This window comes from Rhopalosiphum maidis, chromosome 2 (assembly GCF_003676215.2).
Source record: "Rhopalosiphum maidis isolate BTI-1 chromosome 2, ASM367621v3, whole genome shotgun sequence".
NCBI lineage: Eukaryota > Metazoa > Arthropoda > Insecta > Hemiptera > Aphididae > Rhopalosiphum > Rhopalosiphum maidis.
In genome coordinates, this window is record NC_040878.1 from 56,197,771 (window position 1) to 56,219,038 (window position 21,268).

General features: G+C 28.0%; 3 protein-coding genes across 3 annotated transcripts; 2 read left to right on the forward strand and 1 right to left on the reverse strand.

The window, feature by feature from the left end:
* LOC113553946 (apolipoprotein D-like) lies at positions 1-5,545 on the forward strand. The gene is made up of 4 exons (XM_026957550.1): positions 1-108; positions 374-507; positions 4,592-4,794; positions 5,028-5,545. Exons 1-4 carry the CDS (start codon positions 1-3, stop codon positions 5,165-5,167), a joined length of 585 nt encoding a protein of 194 aa, XP_026813351.1. The 3' UTR covers positions 5,168-5,545.
* A 997-nt stretch (positions 5,546-6,542) lies between these two features.
* LOC113551954 (DNA ligase 1) lies at positions 6,543-13,737 on the reverse strand. Its single transcript, XM_026954561.1, has 15 exons — positions 13,622-13,737; positions 13,463-13,546; positions 12,903-13,001; positions 12,652-12,840; positions 12,294-12,581; positions 11,717-11,927; positions 11,459-11,644; positions 10,632-10,760; positions 10,088-10,227; positions 9,817-10,018; positions 9,546-9,752; positions 9,264-9,480; positions 8,343-8,578; positions 7,975-8,265; positions 6,543-6,717 (listed from the first exon to the last, which is right to left on the reverse strand). Exons 1-15 carry the CDS (start codon positions 13,723-13,725, stop codon positions 6,640-6,642), a joined length of 2,661 nt encoding a protein of 886 aa, XP_026810362.1. The 5' UTR covers positions 13,726-13,737; the 3' UTR covers positions 6,543-6,639.
* Positions 13,738-16,802: 3,065 nt separating this feature from the next.
* Positions 16,803-20,489, forward strand: LOC113552306 (ubiquitin-like modifier-activating enzyme 1). Its single transcript, XM_026955118.1, has 2 exons — positions 16,803-20,359; positions 20,478-20,489. Exon 1 carries the CDS (start codon positions 17,222-17,224, stop codon positions 20,354-20,356), a length of 3,135 nt encoding a protein of 1,044 aa, XP_026810919.1. The 5' UTR covers positions 16,803-17,221; the 3' UTR covers positions 20,357-20,359; positions 20,478-20,489.
* Positions 20,490-21,268: the final 779 nt, after the last annotated feature.

The window sequence follows — 21,268 nt, forward strand, 5'->3', positions numbered from 1 at the left end:
ATGTCAGTTATCGGTATATTATTATTGTCGTTTGTTGTCTTCGTCGGCGGTCAAAGTCTGGGAAAATGTCCGAAAAAGGAGACTATGAAGACATTCGATCCTAAAGAGGTAGGTGATGCAATATACAAGTAACCACTTAAAATTGATGACGATTATAACAAATAGCAATATTATACATAATACACATCAATTAAATACTTAGTATCTATTTATCTATAAATAGTAATCGTGACGTAGGTTTACCTTATAATGTGATTTCCAGTGGTTGATAACTAGTGAGGCATAGGTAGTAGGTACGTGCGCGTACCTCGTTGTACCTCGATTTTTTTAAATTACGCGGAGAAATATTAATTTTGTTGGAATTGTTTTACAGTTTGAAGGACAATGGTACGAAGTGGAGAAAACGTTCTACATGATGGAGATGACTGCTAGTTGCACGTCTTTCAATTTTACTTTAAACCCTGATGGAACATCGTACAAAGTACATATTGGAACGAAAAATAGAATGTAAGTGAATAAATGAAATAATACAATAAAGGTACCTACTAATCTTAATATAATAATACCAGTAGATAAACTATAATTTTACTTTGCTTGCAAATTCAAAGACAGACAGTTTATACCTACCAAATTTCCAAATTTACTCTAACCTTAGTAGGTAACACATAATAGTATTATACTATAATAAATAATTATTAATTAATTATATATTTTATCTAAATATTTCAAAGAGTAAAGACAAGACACAGCTATAATAGCTATACTATTATATTAAAAACTATCTATTCACATAATAAATAAAATATTATTTATAATAAAAATCAGAAAGTAGCTGATTATAATACATACTTACCTATAGCCTATAGGTATCTATGTATAGGTATACTATATTATATGATGTATCATAAAAATGGTTTATAATTAAAATTACTATACATTCTTTTGTCCTTGAAAAAAAATGTATAGTTATATTTCTATGATATAACATTTCAAATAAAATAATATAGTATTCTGTTTTTCGAAACCAAAAAGCCGTATATTTAGATTATTAAACCAACATGCGATTATAATGGTATAGTCCTAGGGCCGGGATACAACTACTAAAATGAAACGCCAGGCTGACGGCTGTCTTGACTAAATGGTCCGATAGCCGTGTCTTAAGAGGATGTCACACACTATTTGTTTTCTCTCTCTAGCCCACGCACAACATAGACAAAACGCATTTACGTAGTCTGAGTAGAACTCGCTCAATTTTGGTTCTAAAGTAAATATACCTATTATAAAATTACATTATTATAATATTTCTGAGTACAAGACGACGAGTTTTTTCCATTATTCCCAATACAACGTTAATTATATCGTTAAAAAATAGCTATAAAATACAACAGTTTTTATAACCTTTAAATTTTCAACATTTTAATTTTTTTTTTTAAAACTCATCGTCTTGTACTCAGAAATATTATCAAAATTTAATTTTATAATAGGTATATTTACTCTAAAACCAAAATTGAGTGAGTTCTACTCAGACTGCGTAAATGCGTTTTGTCTATGTTGCGCGTGGGCTAGAGAGAGAAAACAAACAGTGCGCTGACATCCTCTTAAAAATTTATAAGACTTGAGCACTGTTTTAAAATAACATATACATAATATATATAATTTCAGATTTTAAATACTAATGGATAAAAATTCAGTAAAAAATTAAAAATTAAATAATTAAATAATAACGTGTAAAAAATAAAATGTCCATAAAAATTAAATTCTTTTTTTAAAGAATTATTCTTTTTACATATAGATAAAAACTTATAATAACTGTAAGTATGTTAAAAATGTAATAAATTTAAATTTTAAATTCTGAGCAGAACGATTCCATTGCCTTTTGAAGCAGTAAAAATGTTTTTAATATTTTACTTCAAAATATTTTCTGATATTCAAAATCTAGATAAAATTTAAAATATATAAAGAAAAACTGAATTTTAAAAACCGATTTTCCACAAAATCGCGATTTTGTTGTAATTTAAAAATGAAAACTATATATTATGTTTGACATTTTTACCAAATTTTTATATTAGCATTTTCTATATGTATAGTATAATTTTTAAAATATTTAAAATATTTTTAAGCTATTTATACTGACATATTGGTGATACATTTAACTTTACATTTATTATTCAAAAACTATTATCGTTTTTTACATAATATTATAATTAACTTTAAGGCCGTTAAAAAACGATTTTTTTTCTAAAAAACATACTGTATTTTTCAATTGCTATTATATTTGTTTAAACCTTTTTGATTGTGACATGCATATATAATTTTTATTTTAAAGCAAAATATTTTTTGAACTATTTCGATGTAAATAAATTGACTTTGGGATGAGTAGATACCTTATGAAATAAGTATTCAAAGTTTAAATTAGCGAAACGGAATAGTTCAATAAGGGTACCCCATAAAATATTGGGAAACTACGTTCTTTACTATTATACTATTTATATACTACGTTCATAAAAACTTTAAATACTTATAACTCGGAATCTACTTGGCTAAAATACTCTTAAATTTTTTTCTAGAAATTTTATTTTCCTACGACTTAATTTTATGTAAAAGAAATATTTTCAAAAACTTTAATGTATTCTAACGTTCTGAGACAAGTTTCATGAGTTAATTGGATCATCGGGGACTTTTACGTATGTTATTACATTTTATTATAAACACGATGATATTTTAAAAAATTTAGATTATTTTTTAGATGTTGCCTATTTATATCATGAAGCTATTTAAACCATTCTTTTTACGGTAAAGGCGGTTTTGACTCAAAATTGAATAACAATACTAATTTATAGTAAGCACATAAAATTATACTATTATGAATAAAAAAAATTAAATATTTGTATAATATGATAAATTCAGTTTCGCAAAAATTAAGCCATAACTTATCGTAACACCAATATTATAAAATCAATTGTTTTAATAGCAATTTTAAAAAGCTTATTATTATGAAATATACTTCGTATATTATAGGTTGACTTTTGACTGCCAACAGCTCGTCTTCGCTCAGAATTGTTTTTCGTATATAATGATCTATCATTGATTTTATGTTTAACGCATACATTAGGAAGAGTAACGACACTGACATGACAATTCTCTCATCACATTCTGATTCCACGATAGCATACCAAAACCTCCAAATTATTCTTGATAATATTTCAAAACGGTCTTCCAAGTGGAGAATTCAAATAAATTCTGACAAGTCCTTTCACTCTAAGAAAAGGTGTTTACGTGTAATTCATTATCTAAACAATAAAATCCCAACTATAACTTAAACAAAATATTTAGGTTTAAATGGTTCAATCTTAGACAAGTGTCTAACTTGGAGTCCACGCCTAAAAAATAAAAGAAAGGTTCTTAACAACAGACTCCATTTATTATGCCTTATTCTCAAGTCCAAACTTTCAATCAACAACAAACTATTAATATGCAAATCAATGCTAAAACCTATCTAGATTCTAGGCATATGGCATCTAAATATGGGGATGTGCCAAGCCTTACCAAATACGTACTATCCAAGTCTTCCAGTCAATCTCTCTTTGTAAAATAACATTTGCACCATGGTACGTCTCAAACATATTATTGTACAAAGACCTAATAAAATCGAAGCAGTTTTTATCACAGCTAAAAACTATTATAAACAATTCTACATAAAATCCATCAACGACACAAATCCACCATAGTATCTAACTTTAGCCAATAAATAAAATTCATCTCAGATAACCATCCACGTCGCGATTAAAAAGGTACTGTTGTCAGAATCTCTTGAATCCTGACCTATTTTAATTTTTTTTAAAAAAGTCTCCCCTTCAAGTCTGAGGGTTTCCACACCGGTGGGCCTTCCTCCCCAAGTTATTTCATGTTTTTTTATCCAGTAAAACTACCAAATTTACTTATTGTATATAATATTACAGATTGTAAAATATAAATATACTCTGTTCAAATAAAAACATATATTATTTGAGTGACTTACTCAATGATGAGGTACACTAGATACCTAATATATATAGCAGAGCGATAACCTACTTTCCCCTTTTTTTTTATTTTCTAACGATGAGCAGTTATATATTTATAATATTTAACTAGGTTGTTTTTTAAAATAGTAATACTTACCCAACACTACCTTAGTTTACCTGTATAGTGTGAAAAACGGGAAAGCATCCGAAAATAATATACACTTTGATAGGTTTAACTCGTCTAATTAATCTTTAAATTAAGCAACCGTTACGATTTGAAAAAAAAAACAGTGGTCCTAAAACTATGGTAGGTATATTATAAATATTGAAAACAATATAGTTTTCGAATTCGGACCACCGTTCTATTAAAAATGTGATGGTTACCGAGTACCAAGATTTGACTGAACGGGTTATATCAGCATTGTGAGCAGTATAGCTGTTTTATATAGTACCTTATTACAATCTGTGAGTAGGCATCTAACTATAAGGAACCAATAAGATGTATTTAGTATTTACTGTTTACAATTTATACATTCATCAAACTAATTTCAATACACCATACACCAAAATAATAATTATTTTATTTTCAGAACAGGAAACCCGAATATATTTTCTGGAATGGCGACACTTGTATCGAAAAGCAAATCCGTACTCAACTACCAAGCCGATAGTCGACTTCCTGGGTTGTTTTCGCGAATGATACCCACCACCGGTCTGTATCACATCATGTACTCAGATTACCACAACTATACTGTCCTGTGGTCGTGTACGAGTTTTGGTCTTTTCCACACAGGTAAAGTAAATTTAATGTACCTACATATTACTCTTTTACATCAAACATAAAGAGTAGCGAATAACGATACCGCAATACTTGTGGTATCGACCATATTCTCTAAAATTCTAAATCGTATATATACGTATATTTTAATAATAGTGCTTAGTTGAATGTAAGAACACACACTGTGCATAAACGCACGAGATCATTGAAAAAACTAAATATCAATGTTAAAATATAATTGTTTGCAGATATTATTTGGGTTTTGGGAAGAGAACGAGATCTCACAGCGACATCCCGGGCTGAACTTTACAACTTATTGTATGAACTGAACATTAATCCCGACCGACTAATATTATCTAAACACGAGAAATGTGAAGAATTTTTCTAATTTTAATTTAAAATGAAACAGACGTTTTAAATTTAAATAAAAGTACTAGTCAATACAGTAAGCTAAACTTGAATAATTTGTACCTATGCTAGATTAAGTATAGGTACATAATACAATGTAGTATTATATGTATATTCGCTAATGGACACTAATTGACTAATATAATATTATGTATTAGCAGCTATTGCATTGAGACTTAGGTTGGTTGTTGAAAAAAACATGCCTGTACTGTTTAATAATTTGTTATATTGTGTTCGAGTAAAATTAAGATCATAAGTTAGTATGCATAACAAGTAAAAAAATTCATATAATTATAATAAATACTAGTTCTACAAGAAAAAAAAATGTTATTTTTTTTAAGTTGATGATAATTATTATTTATTCCCATATATTTATTAGTAAATTGTATATTTATAATTATAATATTAATTTCTTTATTTTTTCAAGTATGATATACTCTGTATTCATATATTCAGTATTTTTATTTTTAATATTATCCAATAATAAAAACAAATACAAAAATGTTAGTTAAACAAAACAATTGAATCTACAAACATTTAAATAAAATGTAGTTTTATGTTTTAGTAAGCTTTATATTGGTAAATGATGTAGATTAAGTCATGAGGAAATTTGATTGATTAAACATAGCTATTAAATATTTATCAGAATAGGATGACTTTTAGTAGTTAAAACCATAAAACGTTTGTAACTATAGTAAAGACTATAAAAATATCATTACTAAAAATAAAAAAAATTACTCAATTGTTTTACTTATGTAAATTATCCTGAAAGCCTGGACCTTAATCTGACTCAAATTGTGTTCAAGAATTTTTTCTTTTTCATATAACATTTGACCACATATAAAATATTAAACATTATATTCTTACATGTTACTAAATTGTATGTAAATTATTATAATTAGATAGCAAGTTTTTTATTATCTATAATTTAATAATTTAATTTCATATTTGGGAAATACAAAATAAAATAATTTATTATAATGTCATATACCTAAAACCTACTGTTCACTTTAGAAGATATTGCTATAATTATATAAAAAAATAATTAGTTTCTTCTCTGTATTAAAATATATGGGTCACTTTCATGGTTTAAATCTTATTAGTGTTATGAAATAACTTTTAAGAACAATTTATTTTGAGCCTACATTATAGTATTTATTATAGAATATAATTTAGACTTATTATAACATAAAAGCCAGATAATATTATTTATTATTGTGAATTGTTAATTTAAAACAGAATTAAGATTATTGAAAGATGTATTGCATGTCAGTATATGGATTGATAGTTACAATAAAATACAATAAAAACTTATTAATTTAAAAAAATAATGCATATTTATTATTTTTATTATACATATTTAGAAGTCATATAAACCTGTTAAAAAATATATATATATACATATTAATAAAAACTGGATGTAAAATAAACACACATGAAGTAGCATCTAAACTAATAAAAGTCTTCTCTATTTGTATTTGTACTTCCTTGATTTATAATTTGCACCTGACTAAAATACAATTCAGCAATCTGAAAATTAATTATGTAATAATATTAAAATTTATGTAATTAAGTTCTCACGAGTATATTATAATGCAAAATATTATCTATGAAAAAAGTTATGTCTAATGAGAAACTAGTTACATAAAATGTTATTGTTTTATATTTCAAAACATTCATCTGAGTTAGTAAGCTAATTTATATTTTAAATACTAGGGTGAAGTAGGTCAAACTGTATAAACATGATGAAAGATGTAACTTACAATTATGTATTGCTGTTATATTTTAATAATTTAATTTAATTAGTTGTGAGAATTTAGTTATAATTTTTTTTTAATGTTTCATACTTTTTAAGAAAAAAATAATCAAAACCAGATTTTTCTATTTTTTTCAACAAAATTATATAATCTAATATTCTAAAAACATGTATAGGTTATTTAACAGTGTTTTCCAACTGGTGTTCCGCGGAACCTAAGGGTTCTGTCAGCCGGTGCCAAGGGTTCCATGAGAAATTTGAGAAAATATTAATTAATTAATAATATTTTTGATTTAAATTATGATTCTAACATAGAATAGTTCCCAACAAATATAAGGGGTTCCACAAAATGTTCAAGCTCTTGCAAAGGTTCCGCGGGTAAAAGAAGTTAAGAAACACTGGGTTATTATAAATTGAAATAATTAATTTGATACATGATTATTTAATCAATTATATATATTATATCATAGACATTTTAATAATAAATCAAGTATAAGTTCCTGTAGTTAACTGTGGTTGGTGGTTGTGCTGAATATTCTTGAGAGCATTCAAAGAACAAACCAAGTTGTGATTTTATTATAATCTATATCAGTAGTTTTCAACCATTTAACCATAGCGGCACACTTCATCTCCTACAAAATTTTTGCGACACACCAATCCATATATAATATGTGAAGCATATATTTTTATATATATACTAATATATACATATAATATATATGTAAGTATTCTTGGAAGACATTTATAGGTTAATTTAAGTATTTATGGGACCACTTATACTAGATCATCCACGTTATATGTTCCAATTTGTATTATTATTTTACAAAAATATAATTGAAGAATATTAACAACAGTCAATACAGTAATGAGTTTATGGCGCTTATATTATACTAATCATAAATCAGTTTTTAGACAAGGTAGTAGTGGCATTGGAGCTCAGTTATCATGTTTCAACAAAATAAATCAACTCTTTCCCATATTGTATATGACCTAATCCCTAAGGTTTAATAAAATATTTAAGTTTTAGTTACCTGTTGAGCAGAAGTAGATTGTTCAATTGACTTATCTTCTCGTATTCGTAGAAACCTTGGAAATCGTAATGAAATTCCTTTTTCAGGATCCACAATACCTAATGCTGCTCTGTGTACTGGAGATAATGACAAATCTGCACATTTTATTTCCCATACCTGGACTGTCTCAAACCAATGATCTGGCTCATGGCTTTGATCAAAGCGGTAATAACTTTTAGGTCCCTCAATAATATGTTGTTGGAAAAATTCTGTATGTGTTTGTAAATCCTCATCACTAAATCCTGTTCCAATCTAGAAAAACAAATTTATCATTTAAATAAGAATCTTTATGGTTTAAAAATATATTATATATGTAAATATTTAATTACTTTACATATACTCTGATACTCTTCACTATCTGGATCATAACAAGCTAATAGGAAACCACCATATGTACCAGTACGTTTTCCACGACCTAAATAGCCTCCTAAAACTACTACATCTATTGTATCACCAACACCATCTAAATAATCTTTTTTTAATTTTAACCAATTTCGTGAGCGTTTGGCTATTTCATAGGTAGCTTCTTCTTCCAATGTTTTAACCATTAAGCCTTCACAATTTCCTACAAATTTAAAAAAAAAAAATAAATTTTGTTTTAATTAAATATGTTTATATAAAAGCAGAAATTTTTTATTTTTTGGACAAAGGTAAGTATTTTTTTTTATGAATTTTAACGTTCAAATTATTACTATTCATTTATTTTTTAGCAAAACATAGTTTTTCAAAATTTGGTGGTTTTTAAAATGCATCTTGTTTCTGAAGACTAGTAAACATGGGTAATAGATAATAATAAGAGGTACATATTTTCATATGCAATAAACTCGTCATCGATTATCGACACAGTGAAAAACTTTGTAACTGTAGTTATCAACACCTCACAGCCATAATAAGTTGTAGAACAAACACCTAAAAATCACAAACCACCCAATTTTGAGCAGCTATAACTCACTAACGGTTAAAACGGTTAAATGAAAAATAATAATTTCAACATTAAAATTCATGAAGAAATAGCCTTACTATTTTATGATATTTTAAATAATGGTGAAAAAAATAAAAAATTGGAAAAAAGTCAACTCTATGAAATAATAAGTAAAAGAACCACCTTGTGTATATATTTAACCTAAGTTAATATTATTATTTTTCATATCAACTTGTAATAGAATTGCATTTTAAGTAATTAATTGCACATTTATTTAATAAATAATTTTAGCTTCAATTATATTTTTTACAAACTATCAAGTTTGTACCTTTTATAGATTCTTCAAGAAAATCTTGAACTTCCTCCATTTTGGTTGTATCTAAAGATGTAGCCAACAAAAATTGTTCTTCAACTTCAATAAAGTTTTCTCTTAATAATTGACGACGTTCACAGAAAGGTCTTTTAACTAAAGATTCTCCATTAAGGTAGAGCAAATCAAACATATAGACGCATACTTGTACTTTAATATCTGCTTCATTGGCATTCTAAATTATTTACAACACCAAATATTTTAATAAATTTATAATAAAACTATTTAAAAATAGTTTACCTTTCGTTTACGAGTACTTAATATTTGGAATGGCATAATTTTTTTATTTTCTCTATCCCATGCAACAGCTTCAGAATCCATCACAAAAGACTTAACATTAGGACCTTTAACAGAATCTAAACGATTAATAATATCTGGATATTTACTAGTATTATTTTCTTGATTACGACTGTAAATACAAATATTTCCATCTTCAGTCAAATGGATCTATAAATAATAAAAAAAAATCATTTGATTTTGAAAAGACGAAAAAAAATTAAAATTATTATACCTGAGCTCTTTCTCCATCATATTTCCATTCGCATGTGAACTTCAATCCATCAAATCTACTAAGCACTTCATGTACACCTTTAGTTGGATGTGCTAACATTGGTTTTAAAGGTATACCAGGAGTTAACTTACAATTTTCAGGCAAAGCACTAACACCCACTTTTAAAATAATAGGTATTATTAAATCTAGATTTGGACTTTCACTGCAAATACATGTTAAACATTTTTAAATTGAAAATAAATATGTATTAAGTTATTATTTGTTTTATTACCAATAAGTTGTTTTTATGATTAAAGTATTTGCATCATACATTTTCTTAAATTTTTCTTCAGATATATTTTTGGCTGTATTAAGTGTTTCAGGTGGAAAATCTTGAGGCGGTGGTGTCATTGTGCAAGCTAAACCAAGAGCCTAGAAAATTTGTATGATACATTATTAACTTAATAATATATTTCATAAGTACTTTTTAATTTCTATATAAATATCATGAATAATTACAAATCAGCTGCCAAGACTGTTTATATATAGTGTTTCAGAAATTGGTATAAATTTAAAATTGCAATGATCACAAAAATCAATGCCATGACTCTATAGGTAGACATGCACCAGGGGTTATTTTTCACATATAAATGTTTTCTGAGCTGTTTGTGAAAACATTTTTTATTTTAAATAAAATTTGTAACTTTTATGGCATTTTTAAATTTGTACCGATTTCTAAAACACCCTTTAGTATATCATCAAATCACCATAATGGCGTTTGGTTCATGTTGAAAAAATTTCTCATCAATATTTTAAAATAATATAATTATATTTACCTGTAGAACTGATTGTTCAGCAAGTCCTATTCTTAATTTACCAGCTAATGATCGCATTAAGAATCTAGCTTCAGAATCTTGGCATGCAATAAACATTGATTGAATTTTATCAAGTTTTTTAACAGTGACCTATAATATTTAAAATGTATTATAAAAACAATAATGTTAAGAAAATATTAGACATTAATTATTTGGAATTTTTCCAGTATTACCTACTCATAATTTAACACTTCGTTCTCATAAAAATAACTACATTAAAAATCAAAAGTTTGATGAAGAATCATTGGAAATAAAAAACTTTTAGTGTCATAAAAAAACAAAATATTTATCCAAATTTGTAGCATGAAATAGTTTAAAATCATTAAAATTAAATATATATATATATATATTTATTTATTTATATCAAATGTATTGATTAATATATTAATTTGTTTAATTTATATATACATTTATTATATTTATGACTATAAATTATATTGTAATTATATTATTTATAATGTTATATTAATCAATGGCAATAAAATATAAACTATTAATATTATTAAACTGTTACAGATGGTTTTTTTTTAAATAAGAACTATGTTGTAAAAGAGCTTTTACAGTTCAAGTATTTCTATACATATTTAGGGAACAGAAGCTTCAATTAATAATTAGTTTGTGAACGCACAAGCGAGTGCGCGCTTATCATATTCAAATTTCAAATTACACAAGTGATATAAATACAAATCTCTTGAGCATTGTATACGTTTCACTTTTATTAGAATGGCCTCTTAATGTTCATTAATAATTAATAAGAGAACATATTATTAATAATTTAATATACATACCGCTTGACCAGTCATTTCTGAGATATCCTTTAATTTATCAAATACACTTTTCACAGTTAATCGGGTAGGTTTAAACATTGTTTTTTGATTACTTTTACTTTTTTCTGCAACAATTCCTAAGTCACCAGTTTTTTTAACATCAGATTTTACCTGTGCCATGCTTCTTCCTGTCGTTTGAACTATAGCCTAAAAAGTAGCACAAAAAATATTTCATGTAGTATTAAGTATTAATTGTATGCTATACAAATAGTATATTACCTTTAAAAGTGTAGTCTCAGCAATACCTAATTCCAAACCAATATAATCAGGACAAACTTTATTTAAACACAGATACACACTTGGTAATAAATCTTTTGGACTAACCACTATTACTGAACGGAAATAATTTGAAAGTATTTCAATAATTTTTAATCTAGCACTAACCTCTTCAATGCACAATAAAGTTTTTGTTAATGCACTATATGGAGTCCTATTAAAATTCAATTTTCAATTTTAGTAAATATACAACTATAGTCTGTCCAGCGAGAGAACGCGCCAGTTCTGTGCAACCTCCCGTGTCACCATATTATCAGAACTAGTTCACTTATGGCTGGGTATCAATGGGGAATGCGCAGAAAAACTGATTTTGGTTGGTCTGTGGCGCGTTCTCTTGCTGGACAGAGTATGATTATTTTATTTCAAAGGTTAGTAATTAGATATAATAAAATAAATTATACAATCCTAAAAATACCTAAAAAAAATATTATAATGTAGGTTAAATTTAAAATTAAAATATAATATTATTCTACTAAAAAGATAATAATAATTTTAACTTCAAATATTATTTTTTACTTACGGTTGGTTGTGATCCCAAAAGGCATCTCTTACAGGATGGTAATTTTTTTTTGTTGGATCATATTCACTTTCAGTAATTTTAGGTTTTGAAGATTCATCATCATCTTTTGTAGGAGATTGTTCTTCATTTGATTTTTCAGAAGATACTTTTTTACTTGACTTTTTTTGGTTTTTAGTTTTCTTGTCAGTACTTGATTTATTAATGATGTTCTTTTCAGTATGAGAATTATCAGTCTTGGTTAGATCAAATTGAGTACTTGGCAACAAATCTTTTTCACATTTTGTTTTACTAAATTTAAATGTTTAAGAGATGAATAATATTTAAAATAATTTAACTCAAGATATTAATTAATATTTACATTTGGATTTCGTCTTGTACAGTATCTTTTAAAGAATGGTCATTTGTTTTTGTTGGTTCACTTTCAGATATTTTATTATGTATTAGTGATTTATCGGTATCTTTTAAAGGAGACTGTTCTTCAATAGGTTCTTCTAATTTTTCAACATTTGGTTTATTTGAAAGAATATCTTGTACACATTTTTTTTTACTAAACAAAATATTTAGAAGACATTAATAATAAACAAATTTATTAGAAAAGATATAATTTACCTATCAGATATTTCTTCATCACTATCACTAAATAATACAGTATGTTTTTTTCTTTTTCCATAAGTCTTTATTGGACTGGTGTGCACAACTTCTAGATCTCTATAAAAATTAATTATACATTAATAATTAAGAACATTTTATGATTACAATTATAGTTGTAATTTAAGAAGTATTATGGAACTCTTATTTTAGAAAAATAATTTATAATATTATAATTGCCACAACATATTATAAGAAATATTTAAATTACAACTTTAGATTAAGTCATATAAATTATTTATCAAATATCTATTTCATAACAATCATCGGGAAATGGTATGACCAAGAAGGATAAAGTAGCATTTTTCAATCACCATTCCCTGTTCAAATTCTCTACCAGCCATTCCTAATTTTAGAAGTGGGAAACCATTGCACTAACTCTTACCTAGCTACCTAGCAAAGCAGCAGATACATTTTTAGAGTAATAAAGTGCTATAAAATCAATCTGATGAGGTAAAAAAGTGAAATAAATATATAATTAGGTATAATTATGTTGTTGAAATATATACGTATCGACTTACTCTGGAGATGTCAACGTTGTATCAAATGATAAAACAGGCGGATCTTTTTCCTTTTTAGCTCCATTTTTAGGGCCAAAATACGACCTATATAAAACATAAATAAAAAACTTGCAATTTTAAAATAGCAACAAAAAAAGGCCAAACATAGAAAACACTTACATTAACGTCCTTTGAGTCATTTTTTTGTTTTTTAATAACAGACTGTGATGACAATACAGGTTATTTAATAACGTTGAAGAAAACCGCCAAAATACTGTTTGCATCTTGTCTTTTGGTTAAAATGTTATCACTGAATTATCATTAATTGAATAGCTCATAGACATAGACCTCATACTATGGTATAAGGTTTATGGTATAGCTTCATTCTATTTATCAGTAAAGTTGGTGAGCCGATCGGTATTATCACAGAACAATCAAAGCTGAATGGATCGAAACTTCTGAAAATTTGACCGGGTAACACTGAACTTTAAATCATTTATAATAACCTGACAAAATACTTTGTATTTTATAATAATAATAATAATAATAATAGGTATTATAATATGAGCACTGAACCACAGAACAGAACAATTCTGTGATCGAAGTTTCAACTATTATTGTCTGTTGAATATAGGAGATTAATTGTAAAACCAGCTAGATCTTTACACGACAGAATAAAAAAAATATTTATTTTACCGTTTTTATTACAAATTTTTAATATACTTCAATAAAAATAATATTTCATAATCATAAATATATTATAAAATATAAATACTCTACTTGTGTATGATCACGATTAAAGATAATTTTATCTTTAATCGTGTATATGACTAAAGATTATTATAAAAATATTAACAAACTAATTTAGACATTGGATATTTTAATAGCTTTAATCATAAATATTGTAGGTATAATAATAAATAAGACCATATAGATAAATATTGTATCTACGTCGTGATTCGTGATATGTGTATAATATAGACATATAGTTGTCTAGGTACTTGTATTAGAAATGGATTGACCATTAGTGTGAGTGGCTGATTAAATATTTATTTCTAAGAACAATTTAAACAATTGAATACAAGGTTCCTCATAAACTGTTCTTATAACTACCTAAATAAATCAAAAATAAATTTGGCATTTGCATAGCTTATTTATGTCTGCGTGTCACATCAAATTCAAATTTTCACAAAATTGACGATTGGTGTTACCATAGTAAATACATTTTGTTGTAGGTAGGTAAATCAAATATAGACACAAGACACATTCAAAGACATTATTTCCTTTATTATTTACTATACTAATTTCCAAAATATATATAGATTAATTTTAAACTACCTATTAATGCCACAAATCTATTCACACCAATCTACCTACTGTACAACGATATTTACTTTATTTTATTACTTATTACTTTGTAATTGCAGCTATATAGTGATAATATTATTTTACATATTTTTTATGTTTGTTAATATGTGATTTGTTTATAGAAAAATGTATTTAAGCTAACCAGTAACCGTAAAACTAATGAAAAAATGAAAAAATAAATTACTAATATCTAATAGAAATATATAATTGAGTTTCAAAAATCGTTGAAGCCTTAAGGCAAAATAATTTCAAATAATTACTTTTTTTTTAATGTATCGATTAATCAATAAATGGAAAAGCAACTACCGTCTGCTGTGTGTCAATATGCAGATTAGATCGAGTGTCGAGTGTACCTTAACCTTATCGTAATTTAGTAAGTTACCAAGTTAGTAATAGCATTGAATATTGACTATAAAATATAAAACTATAGTATTCGGGGAATTCATTGGGGCTGGCTTGATATGGAAATATTATAGACTATAGAGCAACACTTAAAAATGCGCTTCACGCAGACGATCGCTTGATTTTCTATAGCGTTAAATGCGAAGTTGTTCTGAATTTGGCGTGTTACTCCCAGATCAAGTCAACCAACGAGTTGATCCCGAAAGAGTTTCTGACTTCGAACTTACTGACCTTTAGTCTGAACGCGTCCTTTTCGTTATATCGATTGCGATTGTTTCAGTCACGCGTGTATTTATTTATTTTTTAATTGACACTTAGTACTTAGTCACTTTATATACTAATAAATAGTAATATATTTTTTTCTACTTAAATTCGAAAACTAACATTTTCTGTTAGAGTGACTAAGATTTGAAATATGTTTAAAGTTTTTATAAATGTTCTGGCTGACTGGCTGAGTCACCTTTTGTTACTGCTGTCAATACAATTACTGTTAGTGTACATAACAGATTGTGATGTTTTTAGTATTTTCAACTGTCATGTATACAAGTTTCCTTAATTTCTTTTTATCGATTATTTTGAATTATTTTAAAAATTTTCATTATGATCTCTTAAAAATACTAATTAAATCCAATTGTTACCAGATACCAACTCATGCAGATTTTAAGAAATTAAAGATGTTTTTCTATACTATATAAATACCTAATACAAAAAAACATAGTGAAATCAATATATATTCATGATCACTCAAAATCTAAGTCTGTAAGGTGTCTAAAATATTTTACGAGCACTTTTTTTCTACACTCCTTATATTATACATTTTACCATTGATTTTACGTATAAATAAACTCTTTAGTAAAATGTAACAAAAAACCCAAAAAATTTCAAGAACAAAATGAGTGGTCTATTTCAAAAAAAGCTATGCCTTCTTAAGCCTCCTCCCATATTTAGTATTTACATCAATGCAGTAACACTGTATTTTATGTTTATATCATACATTTGTTTTTATAATTTTAATAAAGTAATAACATATTAATATAATTAATTTATTAAATAAGTATTATAATATCAGTGCAAAAATAGTTTTGAATTGATATTCGAAAAGCGCACGCGTCGTCACAGTGTCGCCACATATTGGTACTAAGTAACCGCAATCGCGATCATCAATTACAGCTGATCTGGTAACAACTGCGGTCCGTGCTTCCTGCTTTAAGGTCGCATCGTTGACGGCCACTGTCGACTGTCGGTAGGAGTGTAAACTATATTCTACGGCTGTAACAGGTCGTGTGATTGGTCGTGAGACGTGGGATCGACGACGGAAACTAGCTTGGTTCCTTTCCTTTGTGCTGGTAGGTAAACAACTACAGACGCCGGTGTCGACCGATAACCTGAGCGCTTCGACAGTGGACGCCTGCCATTGGTCAAATATTTTCTCCGACCCCCTCTGCACCCATCACTCAATGATTCCGTCACTTCATACTGCATACTTTTCACTCCACTCAACTACTCGTCGCCCACAAGTTACTGGTACAGTGCTATCTGTCCCGTTCTTTCCGATCGTCTATCCACTCCATCATTGATGTAGCAGCAGCACCACCACCACCGCAACCATCACAGTCACATAATTCGCTATCGCCGGTTACGACATTACAGTGATTATATATTTATAATAGTATTTCAACAAAATAATATATTTTAATATTAATTAATTTATTATTGTTATTCGTCGTCGGGAATTCCGCGGCATTATAGTTAAATAATAATATAACGTAATATCTATTGCCAATCGCCGCCACCGCACAATCGTCGTTATCATCGCGTTGAACGTTGAATATTTTTTTTTGTTTTTTCCCCCCCGACATTGCACACAATCGTTGCTAGTGAAAACTTCATTGGATTTCCGCTTTCCCGTAACACATTGCGACAACAGTGCGCGTATACCGTTATCGTCGTGACCGTATTAATAACAACATCAAAGGCCGTGCACTCCACGATTAGTTTCTGTATTGTCCGATGTCTGGTGCTGAAGTACTAGACACCACCTGTGAATTGCCGGCCAAGAAGCGTAAACTGGCTTCCGGTGAATCGTCTACAGTGACCATCGACTCAGCACCGAGAAATCAGGTAACAATGTCGAATAACGGCGTAGAGGAGATCGATGAGGGCCTATACTCGCGGCAGCTCTACGTCTTGGGCCACGAAGCTATGCGCAAGATGGCCACTTCTGATGTGCTGATTAGCGGGCTCGGTGGTTTAGGCGTGGAAGTCGCCAAGAATGTCATACTCGGTGGAGTTAAATCGGTTACGTTGCATGATTCCGTTGTATGCACTTACAGTGACCTATCATCGCAGTTCTATCTGTCCGAAAGCGATATCGGCAAGAATAGGGCAGAGATCAGTTGCCCCAAGTTGGGTGAACTAAATTCTTATGTGCCCGTCAAGGCGTACACTGGAATCTTGTCTGAATCGTATCTCAAACAGTTTAAAGTTGTTGTTTTGACTGAGACAACATTAGACGAACAGTTGCGCATTTCAGAAATTACCCATCAGAACAATATTGCCTTAATAGTTGGTGATACGAGGGGTGTATTTGCTCAAGTGTTCTGTGACTTTGGTGAAGATTTTACTGTAATCGACACAACTGGTGAAAATCCAATTTCAGTAATGGTTGCTGGTATCACCAAAGAAGAACAAGGAGTAGTTACTTGTATGGATGAGTCTCGACATGGTTTTGAAGATGGAGATTATGTAACTTTTCAGGAAGTACAAGGTATGACTGAAATAAATGGCTGTAAACCAAAAAAAATTACTGTTTTAGGACCATATACATTTAGTATTGGTGATACTACATCTTACTCAGACTATATTAAAGGTGGTATTGCCACTCAAGTGAAAATGCCAAAAAAATTAAGTTTCAAATCATTGAAAGATTCCTTAGCTGAACCAGAATATCTCATTTCTGATTTTAGTAAATTTGATAAGCCTTCTCAATTACATCTAGCATTTATAACTTTTCACAAGTTTGTCTCAGTCAATGGTCGTTTACCTATTCCTTGGAGTTCTGATGACGCAGATGAATTTTTAAAATTAACTAAAAATGTAAATACTGATTCCATCGAACTTGATGTTGATCTAATAAAAGTATTTTCAAAAGTCTGTGCTGGTAATATTAATCCAATGACATCTTTTATTGGTGGTATTGTTGCTCAAGAAGTCATGAAATCATGTTCTGGTAAATTCAGTCCAATATTTCAATGGCTTTACTTTGATGCTACTGAATCTTTACCAGAAGAAGTTACTGAAGAAGATGCCAAGCCTATTGGTAATCGTTATGATGGCCAAGTCTCCATTTATGGGAGAAAGTTCCAGTCGATTTTGGGAAATTTGAAATATTTTGTTGTAGGAGCTGGAGCTATTGGATGTGAATTGTTGAAAAACTTTGCAATTATGGGTGTTGGATGTGGTAATGGTAAAATCTATGTTACTGATATGGATTTAATTGAAAAATCTAATTTGAACAGACAGTTTTTGTTTAGAGCTCAAGATGTACAAACATCAAAATCTGAAACGGCTGCTAAAGCAATTAAACGTATGAATCCATATGTGAATGTTGAACCACAGACAAATAGGGTCTGTCCAGAAACAGAGCAGACTTATAATGATACCTTTTTTGAAAATTTGGATGGTGTTGCTAATGCTTTGGATAATGTTGATGCTCGTATATACATGGACAGACGTTGTGTTTTCTATAAAAAACCACTTTTAGAGTCTGGAACTTTAGGTACAAAGGGTAATACTCAAGTTGTAATACCAAACTTGACAGAATCTTATAGCACATCTCAAGATCCTCCAGAAAAAAGCATACCGATTTGTACCCTTAAAAATTTTCCCAATGCTATTGAACATACATTACAGTGGGCTAGAGATCTATTTGAAGGACTTTTCAAACAAACTCCTGAAAATGTAAAACAATTTTTAGAAGACCCTACTTTCATTGAGCGTACAAATCGTTTACCTGGACTTCAACCAGTTGAAATTATGGATTCTGTAAGGTCGTCAGTTGCAGAACGCCCTAAAAATGTTGATGACTGTATTGAATGGGCTAGAAAGCATTTTGAAGATCAATTTACAAATCAAATCAAACAATTGTTATTCAATTTTCCACCAGATCAAACAACATCTAGTGGTCAACCGTTTTGGTCAGGACCCAAACGTTGTCCAAAACCAATTATATTTGATGTAAATAATACATTACATTTGGATTATATTTTGACAGCAGCTAATTTAAGAGCAGAAACATATAATATTAATCAAATAAGGGATCGTGTTTATGTTGCCAATGTTGTATCTTCGGTTAAAGTTCCTGAGTTTGTCCCTAAGTCTGGTGTAAGGATTGCTGAAAATGATTCACAGATAACTAATGGGTCATCAAATTATGACCAAAGTAAACTGAATAAAATTCAAAAAGATTTACCATCAACAGACTCTCTAAAAAACATAAAAATTGTTCCTTTAGAATTTGAAAAAGATGATGATGATAACTTACATATTGATTTTATTGTAGCAGCATCAAATTTAAGAGCTACAAATTATGATATTCAACCTGCTGATAGACATCGAAGTAAACTCATTGCTGGTAAAATTATTCCAGCAATCGCTACAACAACATCTGTTGTTGCTGGTCTCGTTTGTCAGGAATTCATTAAATTAGCTCGGGGATTGAAAGATTTGGAAAAGTACAAAAATGGTTTTGTAAACTTAGCTTTACCCTTCTTTGGTTTTTCTGAACCTTTATTAGCACCAAAATCCAAATATTATGATATTGAATGGACTTTGTGGGATCGTTTTGAAGTGGAAGGTGAACTTACGTTAAATGAATTCTTAAATTATTTCAAAGATAAACATGCTCTAGAAATCACTATGCTTTCTCAAGGAGTTTGTATGCTATATTCATTTTTTATGCCTAAAGCAAAAAGGGAAGAGCGTATCAATACTAAAATGTCTGAAATTGTACGCAATGTATCAAAGAAAAGGATTGAACCACATGTAAAATCATTAGTTTTCGAAATATGTTGCAACAACACTGATGGTGATGATGTGGAAGTACCTTATGTTAAGTACAATTTGCCATCAGACTTCCAATATTAAAAGGTATGTTTAATATTTAAAAAAAAGCAAAACTCTAATCCCATTTTTAATTAATAATGTCATTTTGAAGAATTGTAAATTTGTATTGTCTAGTATTATATTATTTATATTTTTATTTCAGATTATGTGTCAATGAAAAAAAAAATATTTTGAAGAAAAAATTGGTTATCACCAGCCAATCCCCAGTACATTTTTGGTACCTAATAATTCTTATTACTTTTTATAATTTAAAATTCAATGTGTGTTTTTTATATTAATTATTATATTAAAAATATAAGATAAGTTTATATATTTATCTTCAATAATTAAAACAAAATATATATATACTTTTTTCTAACTCGGGTGTTCTGTCTAACTATAGAAATAAATATTTATATTATTAAAAATAGAAGAAATGCAATTTTTTGTTTTTTTTTTTTAACTTGCCTTATTAAAAACAATAAATATTTTACAGATACAATTTAAATTAAAAAAAATATTAGTCATTGATCTGAAAATTTAAACATATATTTTTACAGACAAAATATTGTAGTGTTTTAACAAGTATATTTTGTAAAGAATATATACTAAATATTTTCAATTACTAATATTGTTGTACTTAAAATTCTTCAATAATAAATAAACTGAATTAAGATTACTCTAAAATGTTCATATACATGAGAAAGCTATAATTGTTTTGAAATTTATAATTCACCTAATTAAATTTGGTATAGTCATTTATACACAATTGTCAAATTTAATTGAGATTTATGAATATATATTGCATATTATTATTGTATGTTATTTATAATTAAATAGCATAATACAACATTTTGTTTTTGTCTTATCAAATACTGTTCATATTTTTTATTAGTGTATATTAAGATATGACTAATAGACTAATATGGTGATAATGTTATTTAGAAAAAGATT

Excerpts from the sequence above, each read along its gene's own strand:
- LOC113553946 (XM_026957550.1), top strand. The coding sequence starts at position 1 with ATGTCAGTTATCGGTATATTATTATTGTCGTTTGTTGTCTTCGTCGGC. Across the intron at positions 109-373 it reads AGACATTCGATCCTAAAGAG|TTTGAAGGACAATGGTACGA; the intron begins GTAGGTGATGCA and ends ATTGTTTTACAG. Across the intron at positions 508-4,591 it reads ATTGGAACGAAAAATAGAAT|AACAGGAAACCCGAATATAT; the intron begins GTAAGTGAATAA and ends TTTTATTTTCAG.
- LOC113551954 (XM_026954561.1), bottom strand. The coding sequence starts at position 13,725 with ATGCAAACAGTATTTTGGCGGTTTTCTTCAACGTTATTAAATAACCTG. Across the intron at positions 10,228-10,631 it reads CTGAACAATCAGTTCTACAG|GCTCTTGGTTTAGCTTGCAC; the intron begins GTAAATATAATT and ends CAAATTTTCTAG. Across the intron at positions 10,019-10,087 it reads ATCATAAAAACAACTTATTG|TGAAAGTCCAAATCTAGATT; the intron begins GTAATAAAACAA and ends ATGTATTTGCAG.
- LOC113552306 (XM_026955118.1), top strand. The coding sequence starts at position 17,222 with ATGTCTGGTGCTGAAGTACTAGACACCACCTGTGAATTGCCGGCCAAG.